General features: G+C 42.6%; 1 protein-coding gene across 1 annotated transcript; it reads right to left on the bottom strand.

The window, feature by feature from the left end:
* Positions 1–345: 345 nt before the first annotated feature.
* LOC146633103 (uncharacterized) lies at positions 346–27,888 on the bottom strand. The gene is made up of 10 exons (XM_085352908.1): positions 27,873–27,888; positions 27,473–27,787; positions 24,985–25,299; positions 18,070–18,381; positions 17,556–17,864; positions 7,800–8,090; positions 7,372–7,665; positions 6,316–6,633; positions 1,220–1,351; positions 346–1,136 (listed from the first exon to the last, which is right to left on the bottom strand). The coding sequence occupies exons 1-10, from the start codon at positions 27,886–27,888 to the stop codon at positions 586–588; spliced, it is 2,853 nt and encodes a 950-aa protein (XP_085209034.1). The 3' UTR covers positions 346–585.

Raw genomic sequence — 27,888 nt, 5'->3', positions numbered from 1 at the left:
ATCACCTACTGCGAAGCCTCAAGCTGAGCAATTTTGCCATTTTGGTCTGGGTGTTTTAAAACTGGGCATCATGAACACGTTGCAGATCTGACTGAGAAACTGAGCCCAATCAGAAGCAAGCAACTTGTGAATCTCATGATAAAGATTACCCTGCTTTACCCTTCTTTTGACTCTAATGTACATGATGATTTACAAAGTCATGTGTGTTCAGTATTTTAAACTTGAAACTACCAATTGAGGCCATCAACACATCAGAACGGTTTTAAGGTCATGAGGTCAAACAGCAAGGAAGCCAGAGACCTCCATACAAGATCGCACCTTTGCAACAAAAGCAGTCTCCTCCTGTTGGCCATTAGAAAAAAAATTCATGTCTAAGTGGCTTCCACAATGGCATCACCTTTCAGACCCAGAAGGCAAGTCTACCTTTTATATCTATATAAAAGGCATCTATATATTTTTATATTATGTAGTATGTTACAATTACGGGAAACCAAGCTAACTAATTAAACATATTGGCCAAAAGATTTTTTGGTTGCAGTTGTATTTTAGGTCAAGTTATTATCAATGATGATGAACTGCTGATAGTCAAGATACATTCTCATAGTTGTCCTCTTCATCATCACTACTTTCTTCTTCTTCATCATTATGTACACCAAGCGAGGGTGGGGATACATTCTCATAATTGTCCTCTTCATCATCACTACTTTCTTCTTCTTCATCATTATGTACACCAAGCGAGGGTGGGGATACATTCTCATAATTGTCCTCTTCATCACTAGTTTCTTCTTCATCATCATTATCTACACCTGGTGGTGGTGGTGGTGATACATACAGCGAGGGTGGGGATACATTCTCATAGTTGTCTTCTTCATCACTAGTTACATCATCTTCATCTTCTCTGTGATCACTTACACTCACATAGGCCTTCATGCAATTGGGGCCTGCTTTCTTGTAATCATGATCATCATTACACACTGGCTGCTCATAGTCATTGCTTCCCTCGTCATCCACTCCTGCAGCTCCCCCTTTCATTTTTACATTAGTGTCCATTAGATCAACATTCACATAGTCCTGCGTATCGTCTTCATCACCCTCACTGTCTCCCCACTGGTAAGCATTCCCGACTTGGTCAACAACTGAAACACAAGTAAGGGAAAACAATGTCAATATGTAGTCAAACTATCTGATGAATAATTGCCTAAAATTTGTGAGCACACACTTTGACTGTGGATGAAAGCTAGAGGCTCCTTGGCTCGTCGTTGTCTTCTCCTGATGAGAACCACTAACAGCAGCAGCAGGAGCAGCAGCAGGATTCCAACAGCTACCGAGGACAACAGCAGCATCAAAGACACTAGAAGGACAGCATTCGATCAGTTTGATCAAAAACTTCCCCGGTACAATGAATTACGTCTTAGTTAAGTTGCTAATCTAGAGCAGTGTTTCCCAACCACTGTGCCATGGCACAGAGTTGTGCCTTGAGAGATCATCAGGTGTGCCATGGGAAATTATTTAATTTCAATTAATTGGTCCAAAAAATACAATTTAATAATTACTGCAAATAATAAAATCATTGTTGGGCATCTGTCCTTTCAACACAGTGACTGGTAGAGTAATTACTCTTTCATGTCAGTGGGTGGCAGTGAATGAATGAATGAATGAAGCCTTTATTTGTCACTTGCAGTTGCCTGCAGTGAAATTGGAGCCCTTCCGACCATACATACATTACACAAACATTCCAGAGGATGGTATGGTGGAGTCAAAAAGGAGGTACTGCCTCTGGACACAGTGGAGACTGTCAGAAAACAACTACAAGAAGACAGCTTCTTGGAAGACAGAAACAGCTTTACCCCAAACCAGATTTGCACACTATTAGACCTCTGCCTTACCACCACATATTGTAAATACAACAACGGTTTTTACAGACAAAAACATGGATGTGCCATGGGCTCCCCGGTGTCACCTATTGTAGCCAACCTTTATATGGTGGAAAGAAAGGCTCTTGGCTGTTTTAACGGGAGGGTATCTAGCTGCTGGTACAGATATGTGGACGACACCTGGGTCAAAATCGAGACCCAAGAAGTAGAATCCTTCACTGCGCACATCAACGCTGTGGCTAAAAACATAAATTTCACCAGGGAAGACACAAAGGATAACTGTTTGCCATTCCTGGACTGTGCTGTGCACATTAAAGAGAACGGCAACCTCAATGTTGAAGTTTACCAGAAGCCCACACACACACGGACCAGTACCTCCTCTTTGACTCCCATCACCCTCTGGAACACAGACTTGAAATAATTAGGACCCTACACCACCGGGCAAAAAATGTTCCCTCTAAGCCTGAAGGAAAAAAGAGGGAACACGCACATGTAAATGAGGCTCTTAAAACATGTGGTTATCCTAACTGGGCTTTCATAAAGTCAGCAACGAGGCACAGAAAAGAAGATCAGACACCAACTCTTGAGGATCAGAAAGACAAATGCAAAAACATTGTCATCCCCTATGTTGCCAGTTTATCAGAAAAACACAGGAGTTTTCTCCAAGCATGACATCCCAGTGTACTTCAGACCCAGCCACACGCTCAGACAAAAACTGGTTCATCCCAAAGACAGAACTCCTAAACACAAACTTAGCAACATAGTATATGCTGTAAAGGGTAGTGACGAATGCCCAGACCTCTACACTGGAGAGACCAAATAGCCACTTAATAAACGCATGGCACAACATAGAAGAGCCACCTTGACGGGACAAGACTCAGCAGTCCATCTGCATCTAAAGGACAAAGGTCACTCTTTTAGGACACCAATGTTCACATTTTGGACACAGAAGACAGATAGTATGAAAGAGGAGTGAAAGAAGCCATCTATGTGTATTGTGAATGACCATCTTTGAAGTAAGTAAGTAAGTAAAATTTTATTTATATAGCACATTTCTAGATAAAAGATCACAAAGTGCTTTACAAGGTATAGGAACAGATTAAAAAGACAAAGTACAGTCAAAAGTTAACAAAATGCAATTTTAAAAAGGATGTGTTTTTAGCTGAACACAGGCGGTGGTTTACGACACCAACTTTCTGCCATCTGAGATCCCTTCCAAGACGCCTTAACGCCCACTCACATCCTGGGCCATCTGACCTCAGGAAATCACATGATAGGTTGGGGCCAGGTTTCAGAGCAGGTTCATCCAAAACCTTGACTGATTGTGACCTACACCCGTTTTCACACCTTGACTTGTGTGATTAGGTAGAGGATCAACAGGGGGTTCATGACCCCGTTGGGGGACACTCACTGAGGAATTAAATCTGGGAGTCTCCACCATTTGACCGTAGAACTGAAGAAGCTTCTCGAATGAGAGGTGAAACGTCTTCAAGCAACTTAAAGAAGTCCAGATACTTTTCTTTCCAATCTTAATGAGTCTACGGACATTAGCTGACATTCCCAACTATTGGCCAATGTGCGTCTTGTGGAAGGAGACTCCATCAGAGAAAACTTTCTATTTTGCAAGGCACTGCCAGAAAAAAAACGGGACAGGAAATTTTTTGGGTTACATCCGAATAGCTTGAACAAAGAGGGTGGGAAACCTGCACGAGTATCTGCACTGATGGAGCAGCAGCCATGGTCGGACGCACCAAAGGTTTCGTTAGCAGAGTGAAAGCGATAAACCCAGATGTTGTTATTATTACGCACTGTTTTCTGCACCGCAAGGAGCTCGTTGCCAAGACTTTACCAGCAGACCAAGCTCCTGTATTGGATGATGTCGTGCGCATGGCAACCTTCATCAAGACAAGACCTCTGAAAAGCCACATACTTGCATCTCTGTGCGAGGAAATGGGAGTGGAGCATAAAGCTTTATTGCTCCACACGGAGGTCCGATGGTTGGCACGCAGCAAAGTACTGGCCTGTGTGTTTGAGCTGCAGGAAGAGCTAAACATGTTTTTGAGTGATGAGAGGTACAATGATGCAAAGCTGCTTACAAGTGATTAGGGGTGTGCAAGGCTGGCTTACATGGCAGATATACTTCCGCATTTTAATAAACTTAACACACAAATGCAAAGCCGAGATGAAAACCTGCTCACAAGCACAGATATAATAAATGTATTTTGTTCAAAGGTCCACCTCTGGCAACAACATCTTTAATTAACCGATTCGCACTACAACCTGGTTTGCCTCTTACCTGTAATTATTTTTATTTAATTTAATAACTGTACAGTACTCTGTTTATAGTAACCATTGTCCTTAATGTAAATATGTAAGAAAAATTGTGTATGTTTCTGTTCCGTGTCCTGTGTACTGTTTGTTTGTATATGTGTCTTTTTGGCTGCTGTTACAACCAAATTTCCCCTTGTGGGACAATTAAAGGATTATTCTATTCTATCTAAAAAATGCCAACCTTGGCATGTTCCCACTCGCTCAGAAATGGCAAGGAGATACTGAAACTGCCACACTGTGTGAAATAGTAGGTAAACATTTGAAAACGCTCGAGAAGAAGTTGTTAATTTATTTCCCCTCTGTTTCCACTGAATGCCTTGACTGGGTAAGAGACCCATATAGCTCAGCAGCAGTTTTTTAGAAAGGATAAGACTTTGCAGGAACAGGAGGAACTAACTGAATTGACACAAGACTGTGGTGTGAAGCTAAGCTTTGCTGATCTATCTTTGGATAGTTTTTGGTTGACTGCTGCAAAGGAGTTCCTCATTCTGGCAAACAGAGCCATTTTGACATTGCTCCCATTTTCCACAACATATCTATGTGAGCTAAGCTTTTCACTTAGGAAGAGTGGTTGAGAAGAGCTTCATATATGGGGAAAAAATGCTTAGATGGTTTTGTTACAAAACCCGTAAAAAAAAAAAAAACAGAAAAAGAAAGCTGAACATACGCAAATCTTATAAATGTATACGACTTTTGTTGAAAAAATTGAGGTAATCTACTAATCAGAAGGTTGATGGTTCGATCACTGGCTGCTTCAGTCTGGGTGAGGCAAGTTGTATAAAGGGCTTTGAGTGCTCAGAGCAGAAAAGCAGAAAAGTGGTATATAAGAAACAGTCAATTTATCATTATTATAAACTACCGGTCAAAAGTTTTAGAACACCCAAATGTTTCTAGTTATTTATTGCAATTCATGTCATTCAAGTCCAATGAATAGCTTGAAATGGTACAAAGGTAAATGGTGAACTGATAACTCAGACAAGAAGAGGTCTGACAGACCCAAAGCCACCACTGAATCAGAGAACAAGTTTCTGAGAGTTAACAGCTTATATGATAGGCGGCTCACAGGACAACAGCTTCAAGCACAGCTTAATAGTGGTATAGAAAGCAAGTCTCAGTTTAAGCGGTAAAGAGAATACTTTAAGCTGAAGGTTTGACAGGACGAGTTGCAGCAAGAAAGCCATTGCTAAGACGTCAGATTAAGACAAAGAGGCTTGCCTGGGACATGAAACACCGCCATTGGACTACTGAAGACTGGAAGAAGGTATTGTGGACTAATGAATCAAAATTTTAAATCTTCAGTTCATCATGTAGGATCTTTGTTTGCCATCAAGTAGGTGAAAGGATGGTTCCACAGTGTGTGGCATCATCTGTCAAACATGGAGGAGGAAGAGTGATGGTCTGGGGCTGTTTTACTGGATCCAGGGATGGTGCCACAGCATTCTGCAGTGCCATGCAATACTCTCTGGTTTGTGCCTAGTTGGTCAGGGGTTCATCCTACAGCAAGATAATGACCCAAAACACAAGTCCAAACTATGCCAGAACTACCTCAGGAAAAAGAACAAGAGGATGGCTTGTTCAGACATAGACTTATACCCCATCGAGCTGGACAGAAGAGTGAAAGCAAAGCAACCTACAAGTGCAACATTTATGGGACCTTCTGCAACAGATTGGGAAGGACTTTCTGAAGAATATTTGATTTCTATTGTAGAAAAACTGTTATATCTGACAAAAGTCTACTTTGATGAGTCAAAACTTTAGAATACATTTTGGTACACTTCAGTTGCTTATGTGCACTATGTTTTCATTTCAGAGTGCAATGAGACATAAACTTTTTTTTTTTTTACCAGAAGTGTATATCTATATATGAACATAACTGCTGTTTGGCAGCAGTTTTTTTTTCTTCTTTTTTTGGCAACATCAAGGTTTAAGTTCCTGTTTCTGTTAAGTTCTATTTTTATTTCAGCCTTTGCCCCTATTTCTACTGCTTCTTCTCTTTCTAGTCTTAATTGCAAACATACAAAGGGAAAACACAGAGACATTAATACTGAGAAAAATTAGGTAGTTATGATATGGTTTTGTTAATAAAACATAAATTCAACACTGTACTTACATTTAATGATGACACTGATCGGTGCTGTTGCAGCAGATCTGAATGTCCGTGTGGACACTGTGACTTCATACACACAGCTGTAGTTGCCCTGATGTTCATACTCAGCTACAGGGAAACTAAATGAGGCTGAGTTGTTGACTGCTGGCTCTGTGAGGTTGGAGCCAGAGAAGCTCAGAATAAAATGTCCACTGGAAAATGTGGAGTTAATGGAACAGGTGAGGATGAAGCTGTAACCCCTGGTGATTTGTGCACCTTCAGGACCCCAGACAAGTCCTGCATTAGGAGATGTCAAGGAGATGCTGGGCCTCTGCAGTCTCACTGTGTGAAAGCAAACTGGGATTAAAACATATTATTCTCTCTACCTTTTAATTCTGGACTTGTTTAAACTCTAGAATCAAAAGCAGAAGGAAGGATTTTTGTGGGGCACTTAAGGGAAGCTGAATCAAACTCAACACATTTCATCACTTACTAACTATTTGGTGTTATTTTATTTTTCACACATTCAGCAGTTATTGAGCAACATTAGAAGTTTCTTGCTACATGATAAATGAAAGTCCATGCTTATCTGCCGAGAAAAATGGCAGATTAGCTTGGGTAAAAGACCGAAAGCTGAGGCACACAATGAAGAATGCTGTTGGTAAAGTTTCTGGGCTGCCTTTCCTCATAACAGCCATCCCTTAAGATTTTCTCAATTTAGAGCAATGCATTATCAGGGATTGTAACATCTAGTCTTTTTACTGAATCTTTTAGCCCTCAACGTAGCATTTAGCTCTTTAGCTGCTCAATCCTCCATGGTATGTAATAGTTTGTTTCAAGTAGTGTGTGTTTACTCCTCAGTACTGTTGGCTTTGAGATCATTTTCTCTGGATACTGAAAAATCCACAATGAAAGTGGGATTCTGTTCATAATGCTTTTTTTTGCTTTTGTTTGTGCTTTTTTTTGTAAATAGCTATTAAAACAAGTTTAAGCTATGACTGAAACAACTTATCTGTATTAAAAATGATAATTTCTCATTATGTTTGAAAAAATGTTTCTTACATGTATTTGCTTTATTACCTGTCACAGAGAGCCTACCAGAGTCACTTGGTGGGGAGTTAAATTCAAGACCTGAGCCCATTTTCTGATACTGACACTGGTACGATCCCTCGTTATCAAAGTTCACTTTAAGGATATTGAATGTTGCAGAGTTTGTACTAGAAGTTTGGGTCCTTATAAATGAATCTGATGTTTTCTTCAGAATGAACGATCCACCCAAAACCTGAGTGGAGATTGAACAAGTGATTGCAATGTTCCGACCCCAGGTGACCTCACCAACAGGATTTATGGTGATATGGGGTTTTGGGAAACTCACTGAAAAAACAAACAAAACAAATGAACAAACAAAAAAACAGCATAATACTGATTGATATGTTGCTGGTTTAATGACACTTTTAGCTTTTGATTCTTGGAGCTGTCGAGCTCAGGAAATTGTTTTGTTTTCTTACCATTAACAGAGAGTCTGACAGCATCACTGAGGGGGGATGAAAAGTTTTGCTCTGAAATGGTTTTCTTATACTGACACTGGTACGAGCCGTTATGATCTAAGTCCACTTTGTGGATACTGAAGGTAGCAGATGTGGAACTTGAGGATGCAGTCTGGCTGAAAGTGCCTGAGGTCTTCTTGAGGATGAAAGTTCCACCAGAGAACTCGGGTGAGATCAAACAAGTAATGATGAGATCTTCACCCCAGGCAACCTTATCTCTATTCAGAGAGATCCTGGGCTTTGGAAGGCTCACTGAAAAACACAGTTTAGCATAATGTTAGTTTAGATAAATATAAGTTTATGCATTTAAATAGCAAATCTTTGTAACTTTTTAATTTTACAACCCACTACCAACTCACTACCACCCCAGCTCTTCCCCATCCCCCCATCCTTCATCTAACTTAATTTCATGTCTGTTAGCAGTAATCGTTCTGTACAGAACATGCCCCACTCTCCCTTCCTTTGTCACTGCTAACTACCTTTTCTAATAACTACCAGGGGTAGCTGTAGCTCAAGAGGTAGAGTAGGCCATCTCCTAACTGGAAGGTTGGTAGTTTGATTCTTGGCTGCTCGAGTCTCCAATCAAGGTCAAGGTCAAGGTTCTTTATTTGTCACATGCATAGTTATACAAGTATAACACACAGTGAAATGTAGCCTGACACGCTCCTCGACATGTGCAGACATCTGCATGCCTAAGTGCATTTTGACAAGATAGCAAACACCAAGTTCCTCTCTAAACCATTTCTCATTGTATCGGACCGATGCCGATACGTAATATCGGATCAGTCCATCTCTAATTACTACTATAGATTTCTTAGAGATGTTAGTTTGCATGGACTGAAACAGTATTGTAAGAGTAGCAGCAGGATTTCATGGTCACCAGGGAGACCAGCAAAATCAAAGACAGTTTTTTTATTAAGAAAACAAAAGAGATTCCACACATGTAACTTACCTATAAGGCATTTACGGCATGCCATAAAAAAGTATCTTGCTCCCACCCACCCCCTTCATTTCTGTGTGAATGAGCTTGACTGATCATGCTTATCTATGCTTATCTGTCTGGGTTCCTTTTTTTTTGTTTTGTTTTATTTTCTTTTTGTTTTTGTTTTCAGCCTATGAAGTGTTGATCACGGGAATGAGATGATAAATCCTGCGGATATATAAGTCTTACATAATTTAACTTACATTTAGGTAAGTACTGTAGGGTTGGAATGGCTGGTTTGAGTAACATTTGATTTCAGAACCTTGTTAGTTCCTGGATATGTCTGGCATCATGACTTTCTGTGTGTGCAGCCAGGCAACAAGAAACACATGAAAAACATGAAGTGTTTGATTTCACCCAGTGTCAGCTAAACACTGTACAGACTTAAGACACCACAGATTCCTAAGTGTTCAATGCAGGGTGTCAAACTCATTTTACTTCGCGGGACATGTACAGACCACTTTGCTATTAAGTGGGCCGGACCAAACTCTGCTTTCTGTCACTGTGTAAAGAAGTTACATATTAAACAGTTTTAAAAAGTTGTGACAAAAAAAGAAAATCTGTCAGCATGACTCTTTGAAGAGTCTTTAGAAGACCTTTTCCTATTTTCACAAAGCAAAATCTGTTTACCTGCTCGTTAATCATTTGCTGTTTGCTGGTTGTTGAAATGGTTTTGAAAACTTTTAGCTGAGATTCTGATGTTTCTGTGGATGCTACACGTTTATATATTTAACAGATCTGGCTGTACATCCTGTTAAACCAGATGTTCTCCCTTTCACATTTGATACTGGGGGCATTGGGGTTCAATGGATTAATTGTTTATTGCTTAATTACTTTGTGGCCATAAGGAAGATTTTTATCAATAGGAAAAGCTGTAAAACCTATGAAAATATAGTTAAAAGTCCAAAATTTATGCTTGTTTGTGGTGAGCAGCAGATGAAACAAGTTAAGAACTATAAATGACGTCAAGTTTTCTAGTCTCTTTGCATGTGGCCAAATGGTGTGCTCATTTAATAAAGTTGCTTGCATGAATTCTTAGCAGGGCTGAAGATTCGCCTCCCACGGGCCATTAATACCTGACAAATGAAATTATTATTTCACTTGTTTGACACCCGAGGTCTAATAACTTAATGGCAAGAAAACACATTTATCATCATTTTTGTATTAAAAAAGTCTTTGTGCTATAAAAATATCATAATCCAAAACAAATTGAATAACATGATGTTGTCATGCTGACATCAGCGCTAATAATCAGTATATATTGCTGATATCCTTGATCTTATAATAGAAACAGGCTAATGTCATCATATTGTAATACAAACAGGATGTTATTAGCATGTTCTCATAGGAACATCTTAAAACACTAAAACAGGTTTTTGTATAGTTCTTGCCCTTCGGAGGAGTTGTGGTCTCCACGTGCTCTTGTTTCTCAGTGATTTCTTTCCTTATGGTGCATCTTCTCTTAGGTTTTCCACCTCCAAAAATCACTTTAACCTCTTTGTTCAAGTTATAGCTCAAGGTTCAAGGTTCAAGGTTCTTTATTTGTCACATGCATAGTTATACAGTGAAATGTAGCCTGACACACTCCTCGACATGTGCAGAAAAATTGGGGGGGGGGGGGGGTGTAGAGGAAGAACATTATATATATATAAAAAAAAAAACACCCAGCACGCCCCTGCGGGCGGTTTATCCTTCAAGCTCGGGTCCTCTACCAGAGGCCTGGGAGCTTGAGGGTCCTGCGCAGTATCTTAGCTGTTCCCAGGACTGCGCTCTTCTGGACAGAGATTTCCGATGTTGTTCCCGGGATCTGCTGGAGCCACTCGCCTAGCTTGGGAGTCACCGCACCTAGTGCTCCGATTACCATGGGGACCACCGTTACCTTCACCCTCCACATCCTCTCGAGCTCTTCTCTGAGCCCTTGGTATTTCTCCAGCTTCTCGTGTTCCTTCTTCCTGATATTGCTGTCATTCGGAACCGCTACATCGATCACTACGGCCGCCTTCTTCTGTTTGTCTACCACCACTATGTCCGGTTGGTTAGCCACCACCATTTTGTCCGTCTGTATCTGGAAGTCCCACAGGATCTTAGCTCGGTCATTCTCCACCACCCTTGGGGGCATCTCCCATTTTGACCTCGGGACTTCCAGGTTGTACTCAGCACAGATGTTCCTGTACACTATGCCAGCCACTTGGTTATGGCGTTCCATGTATGCCTTGCCTGCTAGCATCTTGCACCCTGCTGTTATGTGCTGGATTGTCTCTGGGGCATCTTTACACAGCCTGCACCTGGGGTCTTGCCTGGTGTGATAGACCCCAGCCTCTATGGATCTTGTGCTCAGAGCTTGTTCTTGTGCTGCCATGATTAGTGCCTCTGTGCTGTCTTTCAGTCCAGCTTTGTCCAGCCACTGGTAGGATTTCTGGATATCAGCCACCTCCTCTATCTGCCGGTGGTACATACCGTGCAGGGGCCTGTCCTTCCATGATGGTTCCTCGTCTCCATCCTCTTTCTTGGGTTTCTGCTGCCTGAGGTATTCACTGAGCACTCGGTCAGTTGGGGCCATCTTCCCAATGTATTCTTGGATGTTCCTTGTCTCATCCTGGACTGTAGTGCTGACACTCACCAGTCCCCGGCCCCCTTCCTTCCGCTTAGCGTACAGCCTCAGGGTGCTGGACTTGGGGTGAAACCCTCCATGCATGGTAAGGAGCTTTCTTGTCTTTATGTCAGTGGCTTCTATCTCCTCCTTTGTCCAGCTTATTACCCCAGCAGGGTACCTGATCACGGGCAGGGCGTATGTGTTGATGGCCCGGATCTTGTTCTTACCATTCAGCTGACTCCTCAGGACTTGCCTGACCCTCTGCAGGTACTTGGTGGTTGCAGCCTTTCTAGCGGCCTCTTCATGGTTCCCATTTGCCTGCGGGATCCCCAGGTACTTGTAACTGTCCTCTATGTCTGCAATGTTGCCTTCTGGTAGTTCAATCCCCTCAGTTCTGACTACCTTCCCTCTCTTTGTTACCATCCGACTACACTTCTCCAGTCCGAACGACATTCCAATGTCATTGCTGTATAGCCTGGTAGTGTGGATCAGTGAATCGATGTCTCGTTCACTCTTGGCATACAGCTTGATGTCATCCATGTACAGGAGGTGGCTGACAACTGCTCCGTTCCGTAGCCGATATCCGTAGCCAGTCTTGTTAATGATCTCACTGAGGGGGTTCAGGCCTATGCAGAACAGCAGTGGGGACAGAGCATCTCCTTGGTAGATCCCGCACTTGATGGTAACTTGTGCTATGGGCTTGGAGTTGGCCTCTAGTGTTGTACGCCACATCCCCATTGAGTTCCTGATGAAGGCTCTTAGGGTCCCATTGATCTTGTACAATTCTAGGCATTCCAGTATCCAGCTGTGGGGCATTGAGTCATAGGCCTTCTTGTAATCAATCCAGGCAGTGCACAGGTTGGTCAGTCTGGTCTTGCAGTCTCGGCTGATTGTTCTGTCTACCAGTAGCTGGTGTTTTGCACCTCTGGTATTCTTGCCAATTCCTTTCTGTGTCCCGCTCATGTATTGACCCATGTGCCTGTTCATCTTAGCCGATATGATACCTGACAGGAGCTTCCATGTAGTACTGAGGCAGGTTATTGGTCGGTAGTTGGAGGGGACCGGTCCCTTCTTGGGGTCCTTGGGGATCAGGACCGTCCGGCCTTCGGTTAGCCATTCCGGGTGTCTTTCGTTAACTAGCAGCTGGTTCATTTGTGCTGCCAGACGCTCGTGGAGTGCAGTCAGCTTCTTCAGCCAGTAGGTGTGAACCATGTCGGGCCCTGGTGCTGTCCAACTCTTCATACTGGAGACCCTTTCTTGGATATCTGCCACTGTGATGGTTACTGGACCCTGTTCAGGGAGGTCACTGTGGTCTGCCCTCAGATCCTCTAGCCACTGAGCATTGCCGTTATGGGTTGCGTCCTTCTCCCATATGCTCTTCCAGTATTGCTCCGTCTCCAGCCTTGGTGGTGCTGTTCTCTTATTGTTCCCTTGCCACTGAGAGTACACCTTTGCTGGTTCTGTGGAGAACAGCTGGTTTATTCTCCTGCCTTCTATCTCTCTGGTGTACCTCCTCAAGCGGCTGGCCAAGGCTGTGAGTCTTTGCTTGGCAGTTTCCAAGGCCTCAGGTATGGACAGCTTGCTGTATTTCTTAGGCACCTTATTTGTCGCACCTTTCTGCAACTCCGTTAGTTGGCTAACCTCCCTCCGTGCTACTTTGATCTTGCCCTCTAGCCTCCTTCTCCATGGAGGGTACTGCCCCTTGTGGCTGTTCAACTTGTAGCCAAGCATCTCACTGATCACTGCTGCCGTATTGTAGATCAGCTTGTTAGTGTCGGTAACCGTGGTTGTAGGTATTGTACGTAGTGCTGCATTAACATCATCTAGCAGACCTTCTGAGGGTACTTCACGTAATCTTGGTAACCGGCTACGGGGGATCCAGGTTTCAAGCTTGGCCATGATCCTATTTTTCAGGTCAGTTCCTCTCGCACTCAACTCTCCTATCGCACTTGGGGCTATGTACCCAATCTCGGGTGGGGGTGATGATATCTCCCCCCTGACCTGGCGTCCTGACTCCTCCTTGCCGTAGCATTTGTGTTGTACCTCGTCAATCTCTAGCTGTGAGAGCAGTCCCTTCTTTCGAATGTTGGAACACTGAGCTACTAGTTGTTTCGCCGTCATTGTGGATGTTGGGTATCGAAGAATCCATAGGTCCCTCATCCTATTCATGTAGCCCCTTCCGCCGGGGTTACTTGCGTAGTAGCATTCCAACAACGCCCTGTTTTCGTCCCTTGCCCACCGATGCCTTCTTGTTCCAGTAGCCCACTTTTCGTCAGGGTGCCCTGGTTCCTCAACACCTGACGCGGACCTTGTTGATCCGGGCGACGTCCGAGCCGGCATGCCTTCATATTTATCTGTCTCGCTCATGTCTGCGGTAGGCTTGCTTGAGTCTCTCTGTCCTTGCCCGGAAGATGCGGAACCTTCTACCAGATTGCAGAAGTTGGAACAGTTTGTTGCCAGGATGGCAACAAACCTGGCAACAGGATGGTCAGTGGCAGGATGGTCCTTCAGTTGCCATCCTGCCACTGAAGGACCCGGGACGGGTCCTTCAGTATCTGCGCTGCTCTAGTCCGGCATCTCCTGGTGTAGGTGTCCTGAAGCGGGGGGAGAGCAATCCTGCAGCAGCGTTCTGCTGTACGGATCACTCTCTGGAGAGCTTTTTGGTCCTTCACACAGCTGTTCCCAAACCACGATGTCATGTTCTGTGTGAGGATGCTCTCCACAGCGCCTGTATAGAAAATCCTGAGGATCTTTGGAGAGACCCTGAACTTCCTCAGTTGTCGTAGGTGATACAGGCGCTGCCTAGCCTTTTTGGTCTGGACCTGAATGTGGGCAGCCCATGTCAGGTCTGAGGAGATGTGGACACCAAGATACTTGAAGGACTGCACCCTCTCCACTGGAGCTCCATTGATGATAATGGGCTTGTAGTCTCTGTGCTGACTCCTTCTGAAGTCCACCACCAGCTCCTTGGGCTTGCCGACGTTCAGCTGGAGGTGGTTGTCCTGGCACCACGATGCCAGATTCTTCACTTCATCCATGTAGGCCGCCTCATCGTTGTTGGAGATGGCACCCAACACCACTGTGTCGTCAGCAAACTTCACAATGGTGTTGGAGCCATGGGTGGCCACACAGTCTGAAGTGTATAGGGAGTAGAGCAGTGGCGAGAGGACACATCCCTGAGGTGCTCCTGTGTTGATGGTGATGCTGTTGGAGAAGCACCTGCCCACCCTCACCACCTGAGTTCTGCCAGTGAGGAAGTCCAACACCCATGCACACAGACGGCTGTTAAGTCCCAGATCCCTGAGCTTTGTGAACAGTCTGCAGGGCACTATTGTGTTAAACGCTGAACTGTAATCAACAAACAGCATTCGCACATAGTTACCCTGTTTCTTGTCAACGTGGCTGAGAGTGGTGTGTAGGACGTGGGCGATGGCATCCTCTGTGGATCTGTTGGATCTGTAGGCGAACTGCAGCGGATCTGTGGTGTCTGGGATGGAGGAGGAGATGATGTTCTTCAGCAGCCTCTCAAACACCTCTCAAAAACTCTTGAGCCACGATCGCCTTCAAGGGGCGATCGTGGCTCAAGAGTTGGGAGTTCGCCTTGTAATCAGAAGGTTGCCGGTTCGAGCCCCGGCTTGGACAGTCTCGGTCGTTGTGTCCTTGGGCAAGACACTTCACCCGTTGCCTACTGGTGGTGGTCAGAGGGCCCGGTGGCGCCAGTGTCCGGCAGCCTCGCCTCTGTCAGTGCGCCCCAGGGTGGCTGTGGCTACATTGTAGCTTGCCATCACCAGTGTGTGTGTGAATGGGTGGATGACAGGTTGTGTAAAGCGCTTTGGGGTCCTTAGGGACTAGAAAAGCGCTATACAAATACAGGCCATTTACCATTACTACCGAGGTCAGTGCAACTGGCCGGTAATTGTTCAGGGATGAGGGTTTGCTCTTCTTGGGCACAGGGATGATGGTGGATCTTTTGAAGCATGTGGGGACCACAGACTTCGCCAGGGACTCGTTGAACATGTAAGTGAACACACCTGCTAGCTGGTCAGCACAGCAGCGCAGCAGACGGCCGGTGATGCCGTCTGGCCCCGCCGCTTTCCTTGTGTTCACTCTCCTCAGTGCCGCTCAGACATCATGCTCCGCGATGCTGGTCACCGGTCTCTCGCTGATGACGTCACTGTCCTCGGTAGTCAGGCGGTAGATAGCATTAGCCGCCTGGCTAACCTCGAAACGGGCGTAGAACTGATTCAGCTCGTTGGTGAATGCAGAGTCAGCGTTGATCAGCGCAGTGTCCCTGGCTTTGTAGTCCGTAATGGTGCGTAGTCCGTGCCACATACTCCGTGTGTCGCCCTGGTGGAAGTGGGACTCCACACGTTCCCGGTACCGGCGTTTGGCATCTCTCACCGCACGCCGTATGAGGCCGCTTTGTAGGCGCTCATATCGCCAGTGGCGAGACCCGTGTTGTAGGAGGCGGTCCTGGCGTTTACTGCAGAGCGGATCGATCTGTCCATCCACGGTTTCTGTTTTGGGAATGTGGTGACTCTCGCAGTGGGGATAATCTAATTCAATAAGGTAATTCAAGCGAATTAGTTCTGTTGATAAGCACCGCTGTTAATGTGTTTTTTAAATACAAATAACTGAACAGGCATGCGGTCCATAGCAGGAAACCAAGAGGGAAGTTGCTGCATGAAGATTACTGAGAAAAAACAGCACCATACTGCAACTATAAATATCAAGTATTGATAAGATCATGTGGTACCATATTTGGGCATGGATGCTGTAAGTATTTGGGAGTGCTACTAGACTCTAAATGATCCTTTAAAAAACACATTAAAAAAGTAGTGAAAACTGTAAATATTAATATACAGAACTTTAGACATATCCGCACATCATTAACAGACACAGCAGCGATTACATTCTTGCATTCTATGATACTGGCTCATATTGAATATTGTATTACAAGTTGGTCCAAGTAGCTTTGCTGCTATTGGGCCAATTGAAGTATGCTACAAAAGAGCATTAAAAATATTAGATAAAAAACCTTTTTCATATCACCATTGTCAAATTTTAGAAAAATACAAGTTTTTATATTTTACTAATTTCAAATTATTTAAATCTGCCTGTCTAATATACAAAGTTATACATGGTCTGGCACCTCCACCAATGAGTGATTTTATTAAACAAAAGTCTAGCCGGGTCTCGACTGACTCGAGCCACTGTTCGAGGTGATTGTGAACTGGCACTCAGGCGGACCACCTTTTCACAGAATGCTCTGTCATATCAGGGAGTGAGCTTCTGGAATAGTCTTCCACTGTCAGTGAGGGAAAGTACAAGTCTACCCATCTTTAAGAGTCACTTAAAAGAGCGGCTGAGGGACACACAAACATGTAATCATGTTTAATAATCATGTTTTATATTGGACGGGAAAAAGAGTTAGTGTATTACAAAAAGGGAAACAACTGTTAGTGCAATGGGTGAACGCAATATCACGATGGTCAGGGCATGTACAATACTGGGGTTTGTGCAATATAATTGATGTGTTTCCGTTATTGTTATCTATACTGTCCTCTTTGTCCACTCTTCTTGTCATTGTTTGTTCTAGTATAATGTGATCACTGTTTTTGTCCTTGTCACATGACCTGTAAATAGTGTCTCTGTATGTTTTTACTAACTTGTGTTTAACACCAACCTGCCAGAGGGTCTGCAGATGGAAATTAGCCCAAGGCTATAATCTGGCATATTTACATTTGTTAAAATGTTCATTAATATGTATTGCCCCTCTTTCTAAAAAATAAATAAATAAAATAATATCACAGAAAGGAAACTGACATTGATAAAGATATCTTCAGCCATTTTGACACAAGCACCGATTTTTTTTTTTTACTTGTCTTATCACACACTCATGAAAACACAAATATCTGACACAGAGATCAGAACTTAGAAAGGGGCTGGCATGAAGTTGAAGTTATTGCTGCCAAAAGAGGAACAGCTGGTTATTTTAAACAATGATTGATGATCTACTTTCTTCCACCACTCAGAACGCTTAATGAGTGTGCTTCATAAATAAAGAGTTCAAAATCTATTATTTATTAATTTAGCACATTTTTATCTATGTTTTGATAAGAGTATAACAAACACTTCTCACCTGAACAGACGACACCAGCATCCTCACCATGGTTACAGTTGTGTTTCCCAAATCCATTGTGTCCACACTCAGTTAGAGAACTCTCACTTCCTGAACAGGCCACATCATCAAGCCAGATTTGTCCACTTCCTTGACCGAAGTGAGCAGATGAAATGGCCTCCAATGCTGCCCCACAGCCCAGCTGTCTACAGACCACCTTAGCATCACTTAAGTTCCAGTCATCATCACAGACCGTTCCCCACGAACTGTTGTAGTAGAATTCTACTCTTCCTGAACATGAAGTAGACCCAGCGAACCTAATCTGAGGTGCTAGCGACAGAACACAGACAAAATATTACCAAGAAAAGACAGAGCACCTTCACTTATTATTTTTTGGTTTTTTTAGTCATGGCAATAATCACATTGACTCTTTAAGTACAAATCAAGTTACAAAGGATGACAATCAGTTTCGTGACTAGCTGTTAAAATACACAGTTACATTTATTCAACATAAATTACCTAAAGTATTTCTCACCTGAGCAAACAATACCAGCATCCTCACCATGTCCACAGTCATGTGTCCCAAATCCATTGTGTCCACACTCAGTTAGAGAACTCTCACTTCCTGAACAGGCCACATCATCAAGCCAGATTTGTCCACTTCCTTGACCAAAGCGAGCAGATGAAGTGACCTCCAATGCTGCCCCACAGCCCAGCTGTCTGCAGACCACCTTAGCATCATTTAAGTCCCAGCGATCATCACAGACTGTTCCCCAGGAGCCACTGTGATAGATTTCAACTCTTCCAGAGCACCGAGTGGATCCAGACCCAGCTAGTCTGATCTGTCCTATCAGCACATAATATAAACTATATTTAATACTTTCCTAAATTTGAAAAGAATTAAAAAATTTCACACACAAGAACAGACTGACCTGCAGCAGATGAAGTGAAGGCCAAGAGGCAAGAAACTTTTGGAAGGAACAAAATGACATTGCTGATTATGTAAAGTAAGTAAATACATCTGTAGTCATTTATCTAAAGTGATCAATATTTGCACTGAAAGGTAAACCTCAAAGACCCAAACTGTCTCTCTACAAAAGCATTACAAAAGTATGTCTTACCGAAGGTCAAAAACTGAAGCACTCTCTGCTGTCTGCACCCCATGACTGAAAAAAAGAGGCTGATCGTGTCATTTATGGGAACCAGAAGACAGTAAAGTCAACAAAAAACTACAGTGTACAAAAAACACTTCACATTTGGTTTATCCTCCCAAAACACTTCCTCTTTCGTTTTGAATTTTTTTAAAAAATTCATCCACGGGGCTTTGACACGAGCAGCTCTAAAGACTGGAGCTCACCACATCATTAAAAAATCAGTTTTTTAAAATAAAAATAAAACTGCTCGAGTAGTCTAGTGACTCTCGGATACATATTGATTCATTATAAGCAAATTTGCACCAACCCTACCATCATCCACAGAAACACACACACTGTCTCCATCTGGTGATTAAAAAGTAATATTGACACAGATGATACATTCTTGAGGTTAAGCGCTCATAATTTTAAGCACTCCTACATTAGCCTAAAAAGTATTAGCAAGGACTCACAGTTTAACATTTGGGAAGATGATCTGAATGAGAACCGAAGTCAATCCTTTTATAGTGGCAGTGGAAAGAAATGCAACCAGAGAATTGTCTCTGTTTCGACAGTTTTAAATCTTAACTCATTTCATGAATGTTTCTGAGGACTAAATTGGAAGCCACACTTTAAACTATAAAATCTTTAAAATATGGGCCTAAAATCGATGATCTGAAGCATTAAAGTGTCACAAATATACACAAAAAAAGCAAAAGAAGAGAAATCATGAAGGAGGAAAATTGCTTTTCGCAGCAGTGTGTGTGATACACCAACAAAAACACAGGGTCACACAGAATAAACTCATCCAAGATTTTTAGGAGATATACCCATGCCATCAATTTGAACAATCTACTGTGCTCGAGGTGATGACAATATGTACGCCTGTCTGACATATAACGTTCTACATGGACTTGCCCCCACATCCTTTAAATTAATTTATTAATCACATGATGTTCCTGTTAAATGTATAAAAGGAAGAAAAAAATCCTGTAGTCAAGAAAGGAGTGAAATAATTAATAATGACAATAATGAACCGGTTTGGAAAATGTAAGGAGTAGAAAGTCGAGATCTTTGTGTGAAATTGGAGGAATAAAAAGTAGCAAAGTGTCAGAAAAGTGCTTAAGTAGAGACAGGAAACTTTTGCTTTTGATAGAGACCACAGTGTGGAGGACGTTCTGCGAACCTTCGTTTCGGGTTATCACCGTCCTCTGTCTTCGGTGGTGGCCCCTCCTTTTCCTCCCACCGTCCTCTGCAGCTGTTCCAGCTGTTGCTGCTCCCGTGAAGTTTCATTGTGTTAACCGGTGTTAAAGGCGTGCAAAGCTCACTATTACTCATTCATACATAAACAACATGCAGTGTAACTGAATCTGTTAAAAGTCCTTTACAGCAGTAGATCACCTAGTTTCTCACCTTGCTTATCTGCGTTTATTTTTTTGCGGTAGAGACTGCCACGTCTGCCTGGGAAAAGCAGCCTGCTAATCGTCACCACTTCAGCTCCTCCCCCAGACCCTGCTGCTGACAGCGCAGTGGGAATCACACTCCTAACTACACATAGAGCGATTGCCATTTTTCCCGAATCACTGTCCATACCACCACCTCTAACTGTAAATAATATCTCACATAATAACCTCTATCAGCAGTCATAATTAAGGAAAATGCTTTAAAAGATCAAATGCAATAAATTTAATTAAATATTGGTTAAAACATCCCTGTTTAGTGAATGTGTACACATGCCCTATCAGTGTAAACATTTCAGGCCTTTAGACAGCTATCAGCTACAGTGTAGCAATATCAAAATCTGAATGAACTTATCTACAGTGCAGAAGAAACTTCAGTGGACATTCTTTATGACATAAGTGTAAAGAAAACCTTTTTTTCTCTAACAAACTTCACTGTTGAGTTCATCAGTCTGTGTTTTAGATCCTCTGTGAGCGACCTGAGTTTGGAGAAACAGTGGCACAAAGATGGTGCTCAGAACAAAAATGACACTTACCCACAGTCACCCTGTGATGAACTAACAAACAAGCTTTGTAAAGTGTGAAAACTGAGAAACAAGTGCTGCAGTTTTTTCATAAAATGCACTGCTAATCTTACTATGTTTGGTGTGGTGATGCCAGGGTCTGTCATGTGCTGTGTGATAGTGATAAACAAAAGGCGAACTTTGTATTTAGGCTGAAAGACAAAATAACAAGGCATAACGTAAAGTACCAAAGGAAAATAAACACATAACTACAGAACACACACAAACGCAGCATGCCAGGGTGATAAGGGAAGTGCAGACAGGGGAAGCAAAACTAAACATAATGCACACAAGATAATATACTATCAAAATATCAAATGGAAGTAATTAATACAAAAACCAGGATGTCTTAGTCCTGCAAGCTTGACACAGACAAAGTGTAAACAGACATAAAAGACTGACTCAACATGGGAGACACTAAAAGCCAAAATACAGAGATAAGACTGAGAGAACAGGAAGGAAATGTTAACGGGAACTAAAAAAACCAAAAGGGAGAACAACACATTAATTATTTTATTAATCAACACATTACACACATATGATACAGTTCAGTACACCCCCCCACACACACACACACAAAACACTGTAGTAGCAATAATATAACTGTGTGTAATATAATATAAACGTATCATTACCTACTCTTTAATACTTTTGCAATTTGTTGTAGTTGTACTCTCTCAGTGTGTGTGTGTGTGTGTGTGTGTGTGTGTGTGTGTGTGTGTGTAATGATACAAGGGGTAGAGATATTGAGATGGACTGATAGTAGCCACTACTTGTTATTATTTCCTGAAATATCCTTTATCAGGTCTGGAGAGCTGAATCAAGGCTAGTTTTATGCATGATATGGACACTTTACCACATTGTGGTCTCACTGTTTAAGTTAAATAGATTGGTAGTTGTGGATATATTTGGTAAATATGGGGTTCAATATCTTGCTAAAGGAGACTCTGTGGTGCAAACTGGAGAAACCAGGATTTAAACCACTGAACTTCCAATTAGAAGTCCTGAGTCACAGTCATCATGGTTAAAGCAGGGGAACTTGGTATAGCTAAGGACCAGTGGGAGATGAATTTTTGAATGCCGTTGGTCTTCCTCAATGTCAGTAATATTAAAGTTTTGTGTACTATCTGTGAGTGCTATACTATCAGAATGTAACTCCCAGAATGCTTGTTATTTGATATGCATGAAGCTTCAAAAGCATATTACGGATCTAATCACACCAGCTGATTTTAAGTCTGGCTGAAGTGATGAAATCGTCGGAGGTCTTTCTCTGTTCCCCCAGCCTGTTCCTCCTCATCAGTCGCCCCTTCTGCTCTAAAAACAAGCATCTCTGTGTTCTCCTTTTGCTTTGAATTCTGCCTTGTGGTGACCTGGAGAGACACAAATGCCTGTTTCCACTGTGCTCCTATTCTTTTCTTCCAGGTAAATATGCATTCATTGACTCTGATGAACAGTACCTTGTTGTAGAAATGAAGGCCAATGTTTGCCAGCACTGAATTTGCTGGATCTGTTTGAAGGACATTTATAAAATCAGTAAAACAACAAAAAAGATGTTTAAATAGACTTAGAATATACATGCTCATTTTACAAGTCATATATATTAACTTAAACAGAGTTAGAGACAATAGGCTGCCAGCTGGAACACTGATAGGAGGAGGTTAGGCTGTTACCTGGTGTACATAAAAGAACACCAAGTTGATTCAGTAGTGGTTGACAGCATTCAGACTCCACTCTTAACCACAGAAAAGACTCAGAGTGATTCAAAGGGTGAACTGTAGGATCCCCTGGTCAGACACAAAAATGAAAACCTAAAAACGCAAATCCGATAAGTACCCCATACCACACATTCATGGTTCAGTGTAGCTAAAACTTACTATCAGGAGAGCATCAGTGAAGATTAAAAAAATTCACAACCTTTAAAACACCATGGATGTGGTATGAATCAAACAGGATTGTGTTTGGCCTCACAAATGCACCCTGAGCTTTTCAGTATAGTATGGAAGCAGGCCTCAGACACAAAATATGCAATCCATACTTAGACGATGTGTTGAGGATATGTTCTCAAACATCTAAACTAAGACCAGACAAATGGGACCTGTTCAGAAATGAGGTGCTCTATCTCGGAAAGGTGATCCCTGCTGATGGCTACATGATGGATGATATAAATGGATGACCACAAATACTGCTAATGATTTCAGCATCAACATGTGGCAATGTAAATACGGTCTGTAGTGTCCCTCTGGTTCACAGATAAATCGGTTCTGCCTCCAGAGAGGTGAATTTCCTTGACAGCATTGCTGTTGCTTCATACACACAGCTGTAGTTGCCCTGGTGTCCATACTCAGCTGCAGGGAAACTAAAGGAAGGCGAGTTGTTGACAGCTGTCTTGATGTGTGTGATGTTGGAGCCCGAGAAGATGAGAATGAAACTGCCTGGAGTGGAGCTGAAGTTCATAAGGCAGGTGAAGACAAAGCTGTAACCCCTGGTGATCTCTGAACCTTCAGGACCCCAGACCAGACCTCCGCTTGGAGATGTCAGAGAGATGCTGGGTTTCTGCAGGGATTCCAGATATTAAAATGGAAAATAAGATGAAATAAGGTAAAAAGAACATTTTTCTGCCTGATATTAAGCTAATGTAGTCAGTGTTTTGCTAGCCTGACCAATACTTTTGATCTGCTACATCACTAACATCAAGTCAATTAACTTTAATTTATCTTTGTAGAAGTTGGTTTGTCACATGATTGCACATTATGTTTGATAATATAAAAAGATTTAAACCAAAACAATCATGTGTTTCTAAAAACGGACATATACAAACTCTGTTTTAATACATGAACCTTATTTGTTCAATGACAAATGTGTTTGGCTTTTATTCACTCTTTGGCCAGATTTAGGCATCAAAGCTACTGGGACCTTATCATGGACCTACTATCAAAAGATAACTAGACCCTCTCACAACCCTGAATTGTAACTTTAAAATTGAGGGCCCTAATCAAGTAAATAATAATCAGCTTCTACTGTGATTTTAATACATAAAAGTACTGACTTAGAGCTTGACAACAGAAGAAATAAATAAAATAAAGTAAATTACCACCCAAACGCTGAAAAGAATTAAATCCAAGTCTGAGACTTAATAATTTGTTAATCTCTGTCTTGTGTTGAAAAGAGAAGAACACATCATACCTCAGTACTGCATGGATTTAGTTTTTTTTTTTTTGCTTTCGTTTCTGGTTTTCCAAAAAAGCTTGCTTTAAGTGGAAATGAAAGTTTTCTAAAGTCTCAACTCTGAAGACTCAACAATTTTATATATAGCTCCTTTTTTCTGTTGCTAGTAGTTCGAGTAGTATTTTCCCCTCAGTGGAAACATTTTCCTGTAAACATGGGTCTCGGGGACGAGACCTGCCCATTAAAGTCGCTGTGCTCCCTCAGCTGAGCTCTACTGATATACTTCAAGTTACATTAAATCATGTTTGTTAATGAAAAACAAGACCACCCATGTCACCAATAAATTATTAGAGTGCAAGCTCAATTTAATTATTTGGTTAACAGTAGTTTCTGCAGCAGTCGTGGTAACCAGCAGGTTAGATTTTAAAGTACCGCTCATGTGTCCTTGAAAGTAATTTATGATGGACTATGTTTATGACTATTGATTATTCTTAAATTTGCTGTGTAGCTAATAAAGGTGGCCCATTGTGTGAGTTTAGTAATAGTAGAGGACAGACTGTTGTAGTACTCTTCAAAATTCAAATGTGTGTTAGTTTAAAGCCTCTGGAAATAATGTGTGTGATGTGTCAGCATGTTTTTTTTTTAAAGGAATAACAAAATGATTGAGCCAAATCTGCCCTTGTCAAAGTTGCTTACTCATCCAGTTCAAATGCTCTGGTGCCAACCCTGACATAGTTTGTCCTTATTTTAAGATCTGTTGTACATATAATTTTAAATTAGTAAATAATACCACTGATATCAATTACTTTATACTTCTCTTTAACCTATTAATAAGTCATTCTTAAAAAAATGGATCTTCAAATTTTGTTTGGGAAATTATTAATCAGAGTATTTTGAGTGCTTCCTGTTTGGCTGAGTGCTAGAATACTTAAAGTACCTGTTAACATGGACATTTATCATTTTACAACAGCTGGAATGCTAAATTTAAAAACTTACAAATAAAAAAAACATTGTATTAAAAGGTAAGTGTAGAAAAGTTTCAATAATGTCTAAATATATAGTCTGACAGGGTTCCTTGCATCATTAGTTATAGTATCCAAGTATATATAGACCTCACGATGTCGCTCACCTGAACAAATGACACCAGCATCCTCACCATGACTACAGTTATGCTTCCCAAATCCTCTGTGCTGGCACTCAATTAGGAAACTTTCATTTCCTGAACAGTCCACTTCATCAAGCCAGATTTCGCCAGTTCCGTCACCAAAGTAAGCTGAGTGAGGAGCACTCAGTGCCATCCCACAGTTTAACTCTCTGCAAAAGATCTCAGCATCAATTAAGTCCCAGTCGTCATCACAGACTGCTCCCCAGCTGCTGTTGTGATAGATTTCAACTCTTCCAGAGCACACAGTTGACCCAGCTCCAGCCAATCTGATAGGCACACCTGAAAATATAAGTTTGGGATAAAAGATACAGTGTTTTTAATGTTAACATTAAGTCACAATAATTATCAGTGTTCTTTGGTAGCTGATTTTATACATTTCAAGTTTTCAGGGGAACAAGGGGAATCAAGCTAATCCAAGTGCAAAACAAACTATATTATGATTTTTCTTTTAAGATTTTCCTGAAAAGAAAATTCTAATTAATTAGAATAATCCCACTTGCATGTCTTCCGTGGAGGACAAAGTCTGGGGACAAAGGGGATGACCCACCAATCTCCAGGGGTGAGGTCACTGAGGCAGTTAAACAACTCCTTGGCGCCAGAGCCTCTGGGGTTCCTGAGTTCCTGAAGGCTCTGGATGTTGTAAGGCTGTCCTGGTTGACAAGCCCCTACAATGTTGAGTGGAGATCAGGGGCGATACCTCTGGATTGGCAGACCGGGGTGGTGGTTCCCATTTTTTAAAAAAAGGGGGACTGGAGGGTGGAAAGGAGAGTTCGTCCGTTAGAAGGAAAAATGCGTTTTTTTTGTCCTGGTCGCGGAACACTGGATCAGCTCTTTATCCTCTCGAGGATAGTTGAGGGCACATGTGTCACGATGAGTTGTGTGGCTGTCAGTGGCTGGACCCACGTGCAGGACTCGGAGACAAAACATTAACTTAAACGACGGCTTTATTTGCTGGAGAGTCACCTTTGGACGATACATAAACAACAACTTAAACTAACTAGACAGGAGATGCTGAAGGAAGACGACCATGGATACACACACAACAAACGTGGAGGACGCAACAACTGGCAGGGAAAAACACAGGGCTTAAATACATACTGAGGTGATTAGGGAATGTGAAACAGGAGGAGAGCACAGCTGGGACTCATCAGACATGACAAGACAAGGGGAGGCAAAACTCAACACATTGACATAGTACACAGACTTTCAAAGTAAAACAGGAAACTGAACAGACGTGGACTAAACTAGGGGATACAGTGACAGAAATCAAACCCAAGAGAATCAAAACACATCATGAAAACAAAGATAACTAATACAAACAGAAAAACACTGAGTCCACAGACTCAGGACCGTGACAACATAGGAGTTTGCCCAACCAGTCTACATGTGTTTTGTGGACTTGGAGAAGGCATTCGACCGTGTCCCTCAGGGTGTCCCGTGGGAGGTGCTCCGGGAATATGGGGTGTCTGGCCTATTGCTAAGGGCCATTCGATCCTTATACAAACGTTGCAAGATCTTGGTCCGCATACCTGGCAATAAGTTGGACTCTTTCCCGGTGGGTGATGGGCTCCGCCAGAGCTGCACTTTGTCACCAATTCTGTTCGTAATTTTTATGGACAGAATTTCTAGGCGTAGGCTTTCACTTGGGTGGTCTCAGAAACTCATCTCTGCTTTTCATGGATGGATGATGTGGCTCTTTTGGCTTCATCGGGTGATGGCCTCCAGCTCGCACTGGAATGGTTCGCAGCTGAGTGTGAAGCTGTGGGAGTGAGCACCTCCAAATATGAGACCATGGCCCTCAGCCAGAAAAGGTGGATCAGGAACTCTGGATCAGGAACGAGTTCCTGCCCCAAGTGGAGGAGTTTAATTATCTTGGGGCCTTGTTCACAAATGATGGGAGAAGGGAACGAGAGATTGACAGACGGATTGGTGCTGCAGCTGCAGTGATGCGGATGCTGCACCGGTCCATTGTGGTGATGAGACAGCTGAGTGTAAAAGCGAAGCTCTCAATTTACTGGTCGATCTACATCCCTATCCTCACCCTATGTGTGACCGAAAGAATGAGATAGCGGAGAGATAGGGTGAGAAGTTCAGCCATCCAAAAGGGGATCAGAGTAGAGCTGCTGCTCCCCACATGGAAAGGACCCAGTTGAGGTGGTTCAGGCATCTGACAAGGATGCCTCCTGGGTGAGGTGTTCCAGGCATGTCTCACTGGGAGGAAGGCCCAGGCCAGACCCAGGACACGGTGGAGAGATTATATTTCTCAGATGGCCTGGGAATGCCTTGGTGTTCCCCTGGACAAGCTGGAGGAGGTTGCGCTTCACTGCTTAGGCTGCTGCCCCTGCAACCCAGCCCTGGATAAGTGGAAGAAGATGGATGGACGGATGGATAGAATAAACTTTACGTATATCACTAGAATAACTGACCTGAAACATTTCCATAGATTTCTTACCTGAACAAATGACACCAGCGTCTTCACTGTGTCTACAATTGTGTGATCCAAATCCTCTGTGCTGGCACTGAGTCACAGACCTTTCATTTCCTGAACAGTCCACTTCATCAAGCCAGATTTTGCCAGCTCCTTTACCAAAGTAAGCTGAGTGAGGAGCACTCAGTGCCGTCCCACAGTTTAACTCTCTACAAAAGATCTCAGCATCAATTAAGTCCCAGTCGTCATCACAGACTGTTCCCCAGCTGTTGTTGTGATAGATTTCAACTCTGCCAGAGCACCGAGTCGACCCAGCTCCAGCCAATCTGATGGGCACACCTGAAAATATATGTTTTGGATAGAACATACATTAGGTTTTGTTCTGAGTGAAATTTGTCCTGTTAAACTGCTGCATGTTCTTGACCACCATTGACCACCAT

Source organism: Diplotaxodon limnothrissa, linkage group LG4 (genome assembly GCF_057381915.1).
Source record: "Diplotaxodon limnothrissa isolate DT_005_m linkage group LG4, D_limnothrissa_male_GT1.1, whole genome shotgun sequence".
NCBI lineage: Eukaryota > Metazoa > Chordata > Actinopteri > Cichliformes > Cichlidae > Diplotaxodon > Diplotaxodon limnothrissa.
This window is presented reverse-complemented; position numbering and strand designations above follow the sequence as displayed.